Here is a 17,267-nt window from a genome sequence, read left to right on the forward strand (position 1 = left end):
CACCCTCTGTCTTCTACCTTTGAGCCAGTTCTGTATCCAAATGGCTAGTTCTTCCTGTACTCCATGAGATCTAACTTTGCTAATCAGTCTCCCATGGGGAACCTTGTCGAATGCCTTACTGAAGTCCATATAGATCACACCTACTGCTCTGCCCTCAATCTTCTTTGTTACGTCTTCAAAAAACTCAGTCAAGTTTGTGAGACATGATTTCCCACGCACAAAGCCATGTTGACTATCCCTAATCAGTCCTCGCCTTTAATGATATGCTCACCAGATTGTGCTCTCGAGTCTAGGTCAAATCTCAAAAGAGAACCCGCTGAGATGATGGTGAAGGGTGCAGGTGAAAGCCTTGCTGAGCACTGTCTGAAGGTTCAGAGCTAGGCGAGGGGCTGACATACTCACACTGGCCCTTTCAGGGTGGTGGTTGCGTGGGCACCTGCACAACAGAAGAGAGGTTGTTTGTTGTGCAATTGGAGTAGGAGTTGGAGGATCTCAAGAATGAATGAATTAATGCTGGTTGTTGTGGGACAGCACCGCAGTACACTTACTGGGATGCCGGCAGATAGAGCTCACAATATCCCTACATGAACAGTGTAAATACTCCTCAACCTCATTCAGGATCTTCTTCACATAGAAGGTGAACAGCCAACTTTTGAGGAGTCCATCTTTGTTCTCTTGGCTCAGTGTGTCTTCCAGTGGGATGAAAGGAAAGACTAATTGTGATGGAAGTGGATGGAAGAGCTGTCAATGGTGGTACAGAAGCAAGAGAGGTGGGGAGATGTCTCTTGTTAAGTGAGTAGGAAGCACAGAAGATAGGAATGTTCGTAATTTGGGAGGATGGGGTTGGAGAGAAGAATGTTGTTGAGTGGAGATGCTGGATGTGATGGTGAGAGTTGTAGACAACTAATATTAGCAATCTTACTGCGCACTAGCAAAGCAAATGGAAGCATGAGACAGCAGAGAGATGTTGGCAGCATTTATCCATGTGGAGCACAGAAAATCACTGGCCTTCGTCCTGCACAGCCAGACTTTTACTTTTAAACTGAGATTAAGCACTGTATTGGGCAGCTACCTTGGTCCAAGGCTGGCTTCATGGCCTCATTTGCTGGTCTGAAGGTTAAGGACAGATCTCCACCTAGCACTACATCTATCAGGTAGGTCCCTGTCTGAAAAATGAGCTCTCGCTTCCAGGCCATGTCTGTGATAATGCTGGAGCAGTGTACAGCTGCGATTTAAATTAGTGCCAGCCATGTGAGATGCACAAGGTCCTGGCAGCAGTGAGCTCTTTCACCTTTGCTGCCACCTGATTGCACAAGATGGGTACCATAGAGCCTATAATTAATCAAATGAGAAGGTAGCATGAGAAAAGTCGGCACGAGTCATGATGAGACTGACACCATGACACTTGTTGAAAAAGAAAACACAAACCTAAAATGGAAAAATTCAACTCAATCATTCCTCCATATTCCTGGGTTCATACACTCCGATATCAACAAAGTTAAAAATCACACACCAGGTTATAGTCCAACAGGTTTAATTGGAAGCACACTAGCTTTTGGAGCGACGCTCCTTCATCAGGTGGTGGAGCGTCACTCCGAAAGCTAATGTGCTCCAATTAAACCTGTTGGATTATAACCTGGTGTTGTGTGATTTTTAACTTTGTACACCCCAGTCCAACACCGGCATCTCCAAATCAAGATATTAACAATGTATTAAAGCCCCTGTTAATCTGGGTGATGATAAGATGTGCTCAGTCTTATTAAGCTGCTTCAAAATCATACCTAAACATTCAATCTGCTCAACTCAAGTCACTTTGTTTTTCTACTAAATTTGAATAACAATTTCAACAACAACAATTTGGATTTATATAGCGACTTTAAAGTTGAAAAACTATGAAACAAGGAAGGAGTTATTATGAGGATTGACAAAAGGCTTCGCAGAAGAGAGGGGTCGCTTTCAGTCAAGTTTATAAGTAGGAAGAAAGTGCAGAAGTTCAAGGTTTTTGGGTGGAGGCAATTTTACAGCACAATGTGCATTGATGAGTGAACACAGGCAATTGTGTTAGAAAACAGAAAACGTCTGCAGAGGAATGGGAATTTGGCCTCAACAGCTTTGTATAATCAACAAACATTTCTGATCAGACATATCCAATGGTACACATTTTATTCAAATACAGAATGGTTGACAATTTTTATTAATCGTGAGGTAGAATTAACTTTAACTTACTGATAATAGTTGAGATTGATTTACAATCATCCGTAAATGAAAACTGGACAAATTGCTAAGTAGACCACTTGTCAGTATTCGGTGAGAAGCTAGTTAAAGGGAACAAACCTGATTGGTGGCTCTCTCAGGTACCCTGCTTGGTATATATTTAATCCAGAGGTTGTTCAGAAAAGTTCAACCACCGCACAAAATGTTCACATACAACAGTGTAGCTGCTGAACAGAGCAAATAAATGCTTTGACGCGTATGAGTGATTTACTATGTAGCATGTTTAATGAAAACACTTACTTCACAAATGCAGTTAAACAAATCCCAATCAAAATTGGTTAATTTGTTGGCCAATTGCCAGGTATTCATTCCAAGCATTTGGATAGTTCGTTGCAGTATTTCGTCATTTTCTGCTGTAAGAGTCTGGAATAGATACACAAGTATCTGATTAATAACCATTTGTGTGACTTCCCCTGGATATATTAGGAAGAGGTTTCATGACCCTGGAATGTTGCAAAGGGACAACTGATATTACCATATAGATTTTCTGATGGCCAGACAGTCGTTATTCCAGCATGAATGGGAGTTGTGCCTAAGAACCCTCCAAATCCCCAATAAGGCAGACTCACAACAAATTCAATAGGAAAGTGAAGAATCTGCTGGCAAATCCTCTACTGTCTGGAACTTTCGGGAAGTCTCCATTTAAAATCAGACTTCAGAGGGCTCTGATGAAATTAGATAAATAACTACCAGGAAAAGTCAGACTATCTATTTAGTGGTCTAACTCTTGAGTAACTATTTAACTGAAACACACGTTAACCTGACCTCTCCAATTGCACCTCCCCCAGATCACACAAAGGCCCAGAGCCTGATCTAGCAACATCAGGACCTGACACTCCTGAATCACTTTGCACCTGCCACCATCACTCCCCATCTTCCCTTATCCCATTGCTGGACACCACCTCCATTCTCCCAGCAGCCCTGGATACTCCTTCCACATCAGACCCGACCCGAACTGGCCAGAATCCTGTCCCCATTGCCAAACCAGACCAGAGAAAACCTTTCACGCCCTCAATCCCTGCTGAAAAGGACCTCCTGTGCTCAAACTCACCCGACCCAAAACCTCCCCCCCACCAGACCTCAGCGTCACCCACTACACCCTGCCATACAGCACCCAACACTGCCCTCCCACCCGTATTGCCAGAACTGACCAATTCCTTCCCCACACAGGTCCCAGCCCAATTCCACCATCACTAGGCCAGGACTCCTCCCCCCCTCCCCTCCAAAGACAGACAGACAGACAGACAGACACCCCATCCCTCAATGGACAGATTTCTCTCAGCTACACCAACATACCCTAAATGCTGCATCACATAATCTTGTTCCTTTCGCACCAACAACTTTGCATTCTACCCCTTTTTAACTTACCATCCCACTCCTACCCAGTTTAAACCTTACTTACCTAGTACTTTGCCATTGTGGCATTCTATCCCCTACCCATCTGGCATCCAATGCCCTCCTCCACCCTCTGTTGTCCCCCAACACCCTACACTTTTCTTAAGTGGATACATTTGACAGCAGATGTCAAAGTTGTTGCCTGGACCTTTAAATGACAGAACATTGCAGCTGACAGCTGTGAGAGAAAGGGGTTAGGGTTTGCCTTCCTCCCCAACAGTTCTGCTCAAATGACAGAACTATCATAATGGGAGTGCGGCTCCACATTTCTGAAGGAGATCTGAGCAGAATCTCCCCTCAGAAATACGGAGCTCTTTTCTTTTACAAAAAAAAGGGTGGCAGCAGCAATCTGTGTCCATTTCCCACTGTTTCAAAAACGCAGCCCGTTGGTTTGATTAAAATTTCAGTCTTAGGCGATACATTAGCTCATTTTGCAGAAAAAGTTTCCCCACAAAATAGCAAAGAATAGAATTTGAAATTCTTCTTACAGGTATTAAAATGCTGATGTGATGTCACACTGTTGCAGGCAGCACAAGGAAAGAACTATATAAACTTGGCAAAAAAGGACAATATTGAGGTAGAAGGATGTTGAGAAACTTGAAAGGGGTCAGAAAAGATTTACAAGGATGCTGCCACAGTTGGACGCCTTGAGCTATAGGGAGAGGTTGAGCAGGCTGGGGCTGTTTTCCCTGGAGCATCAGAGGCTGAGGGCTGACCTCATAGAGGTCTATAAAATCATTAGGAGCATGGATAGGATAAGTAGACCAAGTCTTTTCCCTGGGATGGCGAAGTCCAGAACTAGAGCGCGTAGGTTTAAGGTGAGAAGGAAAAGATATAAAAGAGACTTAAGGGGCAGTTTTTTCACCCAGAGGATGGTACATGTATGGAATGTGCTGCCAGAGGAAGTGATGGAGGCTAGTACGAGTGCAATATTTAAAAGGCATCTGGATGGGTATATGAATAGGAAGGTTTTGGAGAGATATGGGCCGGGTGCTGGCAGGTGGGACTAGATTGGGTTGGGATATCTGGTCGGCACGGACAAGTTGGACCGAAGGGTCTGTTTCCACGCCGTACATTTCTATGACTTTTTACTATAACTGGCCTTTACATCTATTATCCTTCAAAGTTGAGCAAGGGGTCACTGCTCAACATTCGTCCCGTTTGTTCTCGATTGTGTTATACAGTCCAATACCCAGTGCATTCGTATCCCCCCTTCTACACTTTGACAGCACTCAGCGGAAATCACGGAATAGTGAGAGAAACAAGAAACACTGGTATATGGTATACTGCACAACAGTGGAAAATTGTTTCTTACCAAGAAATCAGCAGGATCTTTTTTACAAACAAATATGCGAGTAGTCGGATCCAGTGATGTAAAAAGAGACACATCATTAGGTTGAAGAATTTGCCTTTCTGGAAACAGGAAAATTTGAGTTAAAAATCAGGTGAAACAACCACACTTCTACTTAAAAACCCGTTAAAACAGTAACTGGTGGACTCACTTATCTGCATCAAAAGAATCAATGGTTTCAAAATTAGAAACATCAATGATAATTGTATCACCATCATTATCAGTATGCTATGACAAAAGATTACAACACTACATCACTTCAACATTTGGAGTTTTAACTACAGGGTGCATTTCTTGTCATGTACTAGACTAGGTTTGAGTACTGGTGTCCTGTAAAGGTCACAGTCAAAATTACCCTAGTCACTTTAGTTCAAAATATCCTTTTGCTCCAAGTGCTAAAAGCCAGTCAGCCATTCAAAAGGAACCAAGACAAAAAGGAGGATTGACTCAAGTCCGATTACTGCCACCAAACAACTGTCAAAAGGAAACAGGATAAAAGAATTTCAACGAACCTGCAAAGCCAAGAAACCCATAATAGACTATTTAACTATCAATATTCCACTATCTACTCTTCATGAATCATCCTTAGAGATTGACCCACATACCATTTAACTTATTTTTGGACTTACCACTCATTTCAAATCTGTATGTATGCATTGTATTATTATTTCTTCTTGCACTTTGTATCTAATAAACTCATTTCATTCTTAACTCGAGGAAGTCTGGTTAAATTGGCTCCTTTTAAAACACAGGATCATTTGGCCTGGAAGAAAGGCATTTGTAAAGGAGAGAGGCTTTCTAAATTGATCCTGTTGTGACCAGCTAAGTGAATGGCCAAAGACAGAATGGGACCCAGTTCATGCCACCTCAACTGAGGGCTTGATATTTTGGGGTATCCTGGTTGGAACCTCACATGGAGCCTGGTCATAACATGTGATAGATTCTTTAAATTGATAAGGCAAGGAGGAACTCACCCTCAGTGGAAGTCACTGCCATGAGTACCAAATCTTCATCACACTGCTGGAATTTCTCAGCCACAATGTGGAGAACTTCCTGAGCTGACATTGACATCTTCGTTCGGATACTGACATAAGAATGATCTGTCACATAAACACGGCAGAAAACTGCAGGGAAATGAAAGAAACATTTCAGGATGATCTAATTCTCAGCATTTTTGAATATACGGGTAAAACAAACAGACAGTATGAAGGCATTGATTATTTAACTTGATAAAGAGATAATCATCACTCTCTAGTGTTAGCATGTTATAGGTATTTGTACTTTCCATAGCAAACAGTAATAGGATACAAGAAATTGGCAATTTCACATTCTGCTTGATGAGTGTGGGTTAAGGTCATAGTGAATTAATTGTGCATCTTGCTTTCCAATAGGACTATTCAAGTTTACAAATCACTATCTAAAAATGAAAGAAAAACAGAAATCACTGGAGAACTTCAGCAGGTCTGGCAGCATTTGCAGAGAGAAAGCAAAGTTATAATTTCAAATCCAGTGATCCTTCTTCAGCAAGTTCTGAAGCAATTTCTGTTTTGTTTCAGATTTCCAGCATCAACATTTATTTGTTTTATTTTACAGTCTAATTAAGTTACATTCATACAAATGTAGCCATTTCTTATACATGTGAAAATGCATCAGTTATACTGTAATATTTATCAAGTTTGGATTGTGTTTGCAGGCAGAGGGATGTCACTGAAACTACATAAATTCTTTGATGACTCCAACTGTGCACAGAGTTCAGAACAGAGAGGCCCAAGGACCAAAGTAAATTTGCCCCCAGGCCTCAAAATGGAATAAATCAGGTGAACTACAGGTTCCACTCATTGTCTTACGAAAGTCAGTCTCTGTCAGCTTAAGACTGGTCCGAGGTAGTGATCATAAGAGAGGGCAAATGTGGGACAAAAAAATATATAGTTTGTCATTGTTTTGTGGAACTAGAAGGACATTCCTGCTGTGTCAAATTCCAGAAATAATTAAAATGTTTTGTGAGGTTTTTTTTGATAAGTCTTCATTTAAGTTTAAGCAGTTCCAAACCTGGAAATGTTACAATCTCCCAACTAGACCTAAACAGGAGTCGCATTTCACCAAGTCTGGACAAAAAAAATGCTCTGGTGCAGAAAGCATAGAGACCTTCTTCTAAGGAAAGTGGTTATTGTTGTGACCAGTTGAGGTCCATAAAACAATAAACATTATGTTAAATTTAGACTCCAACAGAAATTGCTGGAAAAGCTCAGTGGGTCTGGCAGCATCTGTGAATACAAATCAGAGTTACCATTTTGGGTTCAGTGACATTTTCTCAGTTCTGATTTCGCTCCACAGATGCTGCCGGACCTGCTGAGCTTTTCTGGCAATTTCAGTTTTTGTTTCTGATTTACAGCATCTGCAATTCTTCCACTTAAATTTAGACTCTTGTATCCACTGCAATAACATCAGCAGTCATAAAGGTCAGTTGCATTGGTTCAATGATGCGTCTAATATTGCTGAAGGAGCATTTGGTTTACTTTAGTTTTCAATAACAACATTCGTCTCACTTTAGTTACTAAACTCAACATCTTCACTCATGCTTCCTACAACGACTTTGACATCGTAAGTCTGTTCCGAATGCAAACCACAGAGATCTGATCAGCTACAACCAATGAGTTCATAAATATTAAGTTCTTCCCTCCAGACTGCACCATTGGAAGACCGCAGGCTGACTTGTTATTAAGGGCTGAAATTTAAACAAAATACTGTGCAATTGGAAGATCTTCAATTCCAGAGGAAAGCTTGCAAATATTTATTCCAGAGTGTCAGGGAGACCTAACTGATTAAATTTAAATTCTAGTGAAATGAACGTATAATAAGGAGGCTGAGGCAGATCCTTTATCCTCAGAATTCTCCTCCAAAACTAACCTTCTTCAGCTTCATATCCTTTAGGTTGCAGCCACTTCTCTCTGCAACTGAATTGATGGAAATTTGTTGTATTCTGTAAATATATAAAAATATATAAATATTGGCAAGAGAAACTACAAATATTGCTTACTAAACACAATTATGCAGATTGGTATCTTTGCAGTAATCTTACACATTTGCTATGAACAGACATTACAAATGTGGGCAGCACGGTGGCAGTGGGCGGCACGGTGGCACAGTGGTTAGCACTGCTGCCTCACAGTGCCAGAGACCCGGGTTCAACTCCTGCCTCAGGTGACTCTGTGTGTGGAGTTTGCACATTCTCCCCGTGTCTGCGTGGGTTTCCTCCGGGTGCTCTGGTTTCCTCCCACACAGTCCAAAAATGTGCAGGTTAGGTGAATTGGCCATGCTAAATTACCCGTAGTGTTAGGTGAGGGGGTAGGTGTAGGGGTATGGGTCTGGGTGGTACACGCTTCGACGGGTCGGTGTGGACTTGTTGGGCCGAAGGGCCTGTTTCCCACACTAAGTAATCTAATCTAATCTAAAAATGTTTGGCAGGCATATGCATAGTCAGTTCACATTATATGATCATTACATTATTACTTATGAATTCCTATCTTACAGATATATAATGAACGCTCTTGCAAGGTCTTAAGTAGTAGGCAAGCATCATGCTCGAGAAAGTTAAAAATAATTTAAAATGATATAATCAATTATCTTAAAAATGTTTTAAAAAGAGATATAAAGGGATTTAGATATTATGGTTTTCTGTGGAAGGTCAACTTTTCACAGAAGCTTAAGAGTAAGCTGAACACCATAGGGGGAAAAATGAATGCTATATGGACACCACGAATGGTCCTAAAATAGTTTTCAAAACTCCTTAACATCTGTTAAAACTCCTTCTAGACTTCCCCCATTCTAATGAAATGCAGTATCAAAACTGTGTTCTTTATACTTCAGGGACAAAGGAGGGAGGGAACAATTACAGTATAACATGCTATACGATTACAGGCAAAATCCATATTGAGTGTGAATACAGGAAATCATACAAAACAGCTGTCACAAAAGAGAAAACAAAATCATAATAACATGAAATCAATGTGATGCAGCTGAAAAGTGAAAACAGCCACACAGTTTTTTTAAATGCATAATTATTTATCATCTCAGTATCTGCACATTTTGTATAAATATCTTTTACACCTAGTTTCTCTGAATATAGAGACCTCACCTCATAACAGAACGGTGCTATCCTCTCCTGAATTTTTTTTCCCCTTTTTGGATGCTGATAAAAGCCTTTATTTCCTTTTATATGATCAGCTAGCATTTGTTCATACTCACTTTTAGCACTTAGATTTTCTTTGCCCTCCCATTACATTTTCCATATTCCTTATAATTTCAGTGTTTGCTGCACCCTTTTCATATACTTTTCCTTAGGTTTCAATTTTAATTTAATTTCAGTTCGGCAATGAAAATATTATTTTTTGTAGAGTACCCCTATATGCTTCTTAGGAATATGCTTATTTTGTTTGCTATCCATTTTCTATTTGAGGATTTCCTGCTGGTGATCGTTATCACACTTGTTAACTTGCCTGCTCAGTAACTTTTACACAGTTCACTTCTTACCATGCAGAACTTTGTGTAATTTCTATTCCATTTCTAATCTATTCAGTGCAGGATTTCTTCAGGGCAGCATCCAAGGTTCAATCTTCTTTAGCTGTATCTTCAATGACCTTCCCTCCACAAGGTCAGAATGGGGATGTTTGCTGATGATTGCGTAGTACTCAACATCATTCGCAATGACTTGGATACCGAAGCAGCCCACGGCCAAATGCACCAAGATCTGGACAATAACTAGCTTGGGCTCTCAAGTGGCAAGTAACATGTGCACCATACATGTGCCAAGCAGTGATCACCTCAAACAAGACAAAATCTAACCATTGCCCCTTGACATTCAATGGCATTACCATTGCAGAATTCCCCATGATCAATATCCTGGATGGGTACTTTTTAACTTCCATAATACCTAAAGCCATTTAAGCACATTTTTTTAAAGATATCAACAGAATGGATTACATTATGTTTTAATTATTCTTGATTTTCTCAAGCATGATGCTTGCCTACCACTTAAGGCCTTGTAGGTGCATTCATTATATTTCTATAAGATAGGAATTCGTAAATAATGATGTAATAATCATATTGTGTACTGACTTTGTATATACCTGCCAAAAACTTTTAAACTGGTTTAGTCATATAAATATTATAACTACAAGAACAGATCAGAGGCTAGGAACCCTGCAGCAAGTAACTCATCTCCTGACTCTCCAGTTCACCATCTACAAGTCAGGAGTATTATGGAATACCCTCCAGTTGCCTGGATAAGTGCAACTCTAACACTGAAGAAACTTTATAGCATCCAGATCAACGCAGCCCTCTTGATTGGAATCATATTCACATTCACTCTTCTACAACAGGCACACAGTAGCAAAAGGGTCTACTTCTACAGGGTGTACCAAGGATTCCTAAACATTGGCTTCCAAACTCATAACCAGTACTATGTAGAAGGACAAAGGCAACTGATGCATTGGAAAACCACCACCTAGTGGTATTATTGCTAGACTATTAATCTAGAGACTCATGTAATATTATGGGGACCTGGGTTCGAATGACACCATGACAGACAGTGGAATTTGAATTCCATAAAAATCTAGAATTAAGAGAAGAATGACGACGATGAAACCATTGCCATTTGTTAGAAAACCCATCTGGTCACTAATGTCCTTTTGGGAAGGAAACTGATGTCCTTATCTGTTCTAGCCTACATGTGACTCCAGACCCTCAGCAAAGCGGTTGACCCTTAACTGCCCTCTGGGCAATTAGGGCTGGGTAATAAATGCTGGCCAAATTAGCGCCACCCACATTATGTGAACACATAAAAGAAAAGCCATTCATTCTGGCTTGGAAATATAACCTTACATGGCCTTTTACTGGGTCAAATGCTGGAACTCCCTTCTTATGAGCACTGAGGGCGTACCTACATCAAATGGAATGCAGCAGTTCAAGAAGGCAGCTCACCTTCTCAAGGGCAATGAGGGATGGGGAACAAATACTTACCCAGACAGCAAAGCTCATATCTCCTGAATTTTTTTATTTACAAAGTCTTAAGCATGCTTAACATCGACTTTTCATAACTTTCTTTTATTGGTATGTTTAACTTAAGAATGATGTGCTCACTATTTCTCAGCTGTTCTCCTACGATCAACAGTCACTTGGCCATTTCACAAAATCAAGCAATTATTCTTTCTTTCCTGAACTATAGTATATTCATCTAAGTTGTAGTCCTGGATACATTCTGCAAAGCACTCCCAGTCTAACTAGGAAAATATAGAAACATTGCATATTATTTCCTTTTTGTTTTAACACATCAATGTGAATTGTCTACAAATCTTATCATTTATCGGTGACCTGTAATACACTAGTATTACAGTAAAGGCATCTTACATCATAAAAGTTGGAGTTCAGCCCATTGTACTGTGTTAGCTGTGAGTGTTATCCCATTTGTCCTCGCACTGGATTGTTTATTTTTTTGAAAAAGTATAACATTTTCTTTTGTACGTTAGCAAATGAAGAGCCATAAATGTTACATGATAACACTTCATGTAAACCCCAGAACGGCCATGAAATTCCTACAAAGGCAGCAATGGAAAATACATTGCCAAATCTGAGAAGGAGCAGAGAAAGATGTACTACATCTGAGAACATAAACCAATTAAATTCATAAGAAGAAGGTGGACCACAATCTGTGCACTAACAACTAAATAGTCAAAGGCATTCAAATTATCACTGACCTGTTCATTACATAGGCTGTACAGCACAAAAACAAGTCATTCAGTGCAACTGGTTTATGCTGGTATTTATCCTCCACGTCGATTTCCAACTGCCCCTCCATATCTAAACCTTTTGGCATAATTTCATAATCCTCTCGTGTTTATCTAACATCTTAACTGTATAGTGCATTGCTTTTGTATAACAAATCATTGTAATATTAGTGATAAACAATTATTGCCAAAGACAAAAAAAAGATGTTCCACACCACTATTATCTACCTGATACCCTGTAATAAATTCCAAGTCATTACAATGATAATAATGATCAGTGATCACTTAACCCAGACCACAGCAAGATCATGTTCAGCCCGCAAGGAAAAGCCTCAGTTTTACGTATACTTAACTTTAATTATTTAAGTCAGTAAAATATGCATCTCAAGATTGGTGTGTGATCTTTAATGTACTCTAATAACTCACACATATTATGCATACTTTGCAGTTAATGATGTCATTAGGTTGTGCAACAATTATTGCAGGAACTTGAATTAGCACTAACTAAAAAGCTGATGATCATTGAGGCTGTATGCCAAAATAACATTTGAAATAATAAACTACAGATGTGGAAAGGCTACAACAACGTTGTGAAAACAAGTAATCAACTGATGAATTAACAGTTGGGGGATAACCTGCAATTCACAGATATCATTTTATTGAGAAAAGCATTAATTTGTTCACCGAACTGAGCATCCTGAATTTTAGTAGACCTGAAGTCAGCAGACTGAAATTTCTGAAGTAATTAGCTTTCAAGAACAGTAGGGTTCTGTAGGTCTACATCAGCAGTAGCTCCCTGCACAGATTTCTCCAGATTGGCAATTATATTTGTTAGTTAATCCCTTGATTGGCTCTCTGAGGTTTTGCCTGACAGTAGGCTCTTGGAGGCTGTAATGCACACACTAATATGATGCTGGATCATACAGTCAGAGTGAGACAGCACAGAAGAGGCCCTTTGGCCCAGGTCTGTGCCAACCTATCTGCACTAAACTCACTTTCTAGCATTTGGCCCAAAGTCTCCAATGTTTTGACATTTCAAGTGCTCATTCATGTATTTTTCTTAAACGCTGTGAGGTTTCCAACCTCTACTACCCTCCCAGACACTGCATTCCAGATTCCCATCATCTTTTTGGTGAAATAAATTTCCTCAAGTTCCCTTTAAATCACATGCTTTTCACATTAAAATCAACTGAGTTGAACCTGTTGATTTGAATGTTTTTGCCCCTCGAAAATGTTAAAGATCAGTGTTCAAATGTAAACATACAGTATCCCACTTTTTCTTTGTATGAATAAACTCTAACTCCATACTTTTCCTATCTTCAGTATGCTGTTATGTAATTATTTATGAATAGTTTAAACTTCTGGATATTTTAACTTTTACCTGAGGTAATGGTGTCCCTAATTAACTTTCGGACTTGGATAAAATTGATTAAATTTCATCATAACGAAGATAAAATGTCTGAATGCAGTACCATCTATTCATTTAAGCATGAAACTAGTACATTCACATGCATTTGACATACATTAGTTTTGGTTATCATTTGAAGGTGTATTCACACTATAACAAAAAGCATTGGTGCAAATCTGCCTTATTCTACTATGATGCTGCTCCTTTAACAAGGTTATGTTGTTCTTGTTTTTTTTTTCCCAGAGAGGTCATAAAAGACACAGATTCTGAAAAGTCTAAAGTTGAAGGGTTTAGGGCCAATTTGATTATAGCTAACAGATACTGCCTCAGGCAAAAGGCTTTTCAAGTTTTTTAAAAAAGCACTTCTACAATGAAAGGGGGGTGGCCAGTTCTCCCTGTTCAGCTTGTCTCTGGTTTGATTTGGCTAGTCATTGACAGCAGTCAGGCAGTTGTAAAGCTGTTTGAACCGAAGAAGCAGGTCCATGCTGGATATATGTCTCTGTCTCTCTCTCTCTCTGTGTCTCTCTCACACACACGAACACACACACACTTCTCTCCTGAAAGACTGTTTGATTTTACCTTTTGGTGAAGGGTTGTTTATGGGGATTGTTGCAAATATTGGGAACAGCATGATTATATTGATAAGACAAAAGTGAGGACTGCAGATGCTGGAAACCAGAGTTTAGATCAGAGTGGTGCTGGAAAAGCACAGGAGGTCAGGCAGCATCCAAGGAGCAGGAAAATTGACGTTTCGGGCAAAAGCCCTTGATAGTCCATTGTTTTTTTCAGATAGGTTAAGTTATTCAGTATTTTGTTACCTTTTGTTCGTGTTTCATTTGGTAATCTTGTAAATGAGGTGTGTTTTGTTTAAAATGAAGTGGTTTAACCAGTGCATCACTCTTGGAATATCTGCATTACAGATATTGATTAAAACAACTGGCAAAATTAGTGTCTGGGACACTTTCATGAAATGTTTTGAGGCCCTTTGGCCTGGTCTGTAACACTACTTTGTTCTTGAATCTGGTTGGGCAATATCACTGGATAAACTCTAAAAATGTTAACATGCCTACAAAGCATCCCAAGACTAAACTGTAACGGTAAAGCAGCTTAATCTCATTTCACTAAAGCAGCAACAGAAATCTCAGAACAATGAGTGGATTATTGCATTACAGGGTGGAATATTTATTTCGTACACACAAGCCAGGCTTCAAAGATCGAAGGTTAAGATAAGTTAAACTGAGACCTGTGTTATGCATAGTTTTAGTCTGAGATTAGTTTCCCACATATTTAATTCAATGCTTGGCCTTTAGGAGCAAATCCACTTCAAAACTGGGATAATTCTCCTTCCATGACCTATCTTGTTGTAAGGCCATACAATGCTGCAGATGTCACTTACTGCATAAAGCAAACACAGCATATTTAGGAGCAATGTGAGAGCATAATGGCACAATTGTCAGTAGATTTTGATTGATTACAAGTGATTTGTATGTCAGCAATTGCCCAGATTTTACAGTCAGTGGCATCTGATCACTGTGGTGTGGACTGCTCCTTTTCAAATTGCTGTTTAAAACTAACACCAAGATAAGAGGATTTTCAGGCATGCAGCAGCTGAGATGTCAATAAATTGAGTAAACAGCCATTCGCGAGGAAGCATCTAGTTAAAATTGCTCGATCTGTCAATTTTAATTTACATTTTTAAATTGTAAAATATGAGTGATCATGCTATAATTTATATATGTCTTCTTGACATTCAATGGTATTATCATCTCCGAATTCCCACAGCAAAATCCTGGGAAGTTACCATTCAGGACAAACCAGACTGGACCAGCTATATAAATGCCACGGTCAAAAGAGCAGGTCAAAGCCTGGGAATTCTGCAGTAAGTAACTCACTTAACTCCCCAAAGCCTGTCCACCATCTATAAGGAACCAGTCAGACTTCTCCGTAGAATTCTCTCCTATTGCTTGGATGAATCCAGCTCCAACAACAAATAGGTTAACACTATCCAGAATGAAGCAATTTGCTTTATTGTTACACGGTCCACCATCTTCAACAATCACTACTTCACTGCATCATGGCAGCTTGGTCTACCAGTTACATGGCGCACTGCAGCAACCCTCAAGGAACTCCTTTACAAGCAGCTTTCAAGCCTGCTCCCTCCATCACACGAGGACAAAGGTATCACACGCATAACAACACCATCACCAGCCAATTTCCTCCAGACCACTCATTATCCCGACTTGAAACTAAATGACTGGTCCTTCCCTGTCACTGGGTCAAAATCTTGAAACTCCCTTCATAACAGCACTCATGTTCATCTTTACTCCAACAACTGCATCAAATCAAGTGGGAGCTTGCAACTACCTGCTAGGGAATGATAATAAACACTATCCTAGTTAGTAATGCTCACATTCCATGAAAGATAAAAAACACAGAAATATGGACTTTTTATTATAATGGAAAATATGTGCCATTCTTCAAATATAGACTTAACTTTCAGGGCCAGTGAGGGTGTTTAGGTGCAATTATGAAAACCAGTTCCATTGCATTCAACAAGCTGTAGCTTTTTCAAGGATCTATGCAACACAATTAACAGAATTAGTTAAGAGTGTAGTACACAGAATTAGTTAAGAGTGATAGTTCCAATTAGTTATTTCCTTTTGGCTGTAATGTGATGTTGGAGAGACTTAGTCAGCGTCTTCGGACAGCAAATTCTGGATTTCCGAATTATTCTGAGCACGCAAGGACTCCACAGGTTTCTTTTTGTTTAGGGGGAATAATGACAGCAAAGGCTGACAGCCTGGTTGCCTTTATCACTACAAAATTCGGACCATGAAGTAAACCTACCTGCTAAGGAAGCCTGCAACAGAAGATGCTAGCCAACAAATATAACATGGTTAGAAACATAAATTCAATGTGCTTGGAGATCATTAATTAAAAACTGAAGCAACATGCATGCAGAGATTTAACACGGAAATTATCTGCTGCTAGATAAAACACTGTTGTTTGAAAATTACAATTGAAAGACATCAGTCTGACACCTATTAGTGATAACATTCTGTTCTGTTTCCTCTTGGAACCAAAAGGCTAATGTTTAACAAGTAATGCCTCCTGGATCACCACAATCACTATACAAGGCAAATTTACCTTTGAAATGGAACACTGAAAGTTTCATGGTTATATGCAGGAATGTTGAAAGTAACAGATCTTGAATTAATTTATCATGAATATCTTACCTTTTTGTGTGGTGAATATTCATCAATGGTGCTGAAACAAAAACAAATCATTTCTGACTAAATGCAATGTCAAATATATCATTCCTTTCTTTTCTCTTTCATTGTATTTGATAATGATTAGAACACAAGCAAAAAGAAATTGCACAATTGTCCTGCAGCTTTGAAACAACTCACTGGGAAATGTGCCAATATTGCCAAGATTAAACTAATCCTCACTCCTGCACTGTGCACAAATATCAAGCATATATTGGCTAAATAGGCCAATATCAAAAACTTATTTCATTGGATTACAGGTGTGAATTCATCTTTGCTGTTGGCATCTGCTTTATGCATGGACATTCAGCTTTTTCAGTCCTGATTCGTGTTGGTAAAACAATTGATGGGAAGGCAGTGGAAAGTGGGGTGGCACAGTGGCTCAGTGGTTAGCATTGCTGCCTCAGCACCAGGGACCTGGGTTCGATTCCTGCCAGTCTGTGAGGAGTTTGCACATTCTTCCCCGTGTCTGCGTGGGTTTCCTCCGGGTGCTCCGGTTTCCTCCCACAATCCAAAGATGTGCAGGTCAGGTGAATTGGCCATGTTAAATCACTTACAGTGTTAGGTGCGTTAGTCAGGGGTAACTATAGGGCAGGGGAATGGGTCTGGGTGGGTTTCTCTTCGGAGGGATGGTGTGGACTTGTTGTACCGAAGGACCTGTTTCCACACTGTAGAGCGTCTAATCTAATCTAATCATAATACATACCACCCTAACTTGAAATGAAGCAAAGACCATCCATGTAGAAGGAGGGAAGAGGTAGGGAACTTTGAGAAACATAAACAAGGTT

General features: G+C 39.8%; 1 protein-coding gene across 6 annotated transcripts in view; it reads right to left on the bottom strand.

Annotated features, from left to right (window-relative positions):
• Window positions 1–17,267, bottom strand: part of LOC122549783 (rap guanine nucleotide exchange factor 5-like) — a 177,879-nt gene that overhangs the window by 27,163 nt on the left and 133,449 nt on the right. For all 6 annotated transcript variants that reach the window (XM_043689810.1, XM_043689809.1, XM_043689811.1 and 3 more), the window contains 5 exons: window positions 16,447–16,477; window positions 7,928–8,000; window positions 5,995–6,144; window positions 4,985–5,082; window positions 2,515–2,637 (listed from right to left, as the gene is read on the bottom strand). In XM_043689810.1, the coding sequence (XP_043545745.1) occupies window positions 2,515–2,637; window positions 4,985–5,082; window positions 5,995–6,144; window positions 7,928–8,000; window positions 16,447–16,477 (475 nt within the window). The remainder of the gene's footprint in view (window positions 1–2,514; window positions 2,638–4,984; window positions 5,083–5,994; window positions 6,145–7,927; window positions 8,001–16,446; window positions 16,478–17,267) is intronic.

This window comes from Chiloscyllium plagiosum, chromosome 5 (genome assembly GCF_004010195.1).
Source record: "Chiloscyllium plagiosum isolate BGI_BamShark_2017 chromosome 5, ASM401019v2, whole genome shotgun sequence".
Taxonomy (NCBI): Eukaryota; Metazoa; Chordata; class Chondrichthyes; order Orectolobiformes; family Hemiscylliidae; genus Chiloscyllium; species Chiloscyllium plagiosum.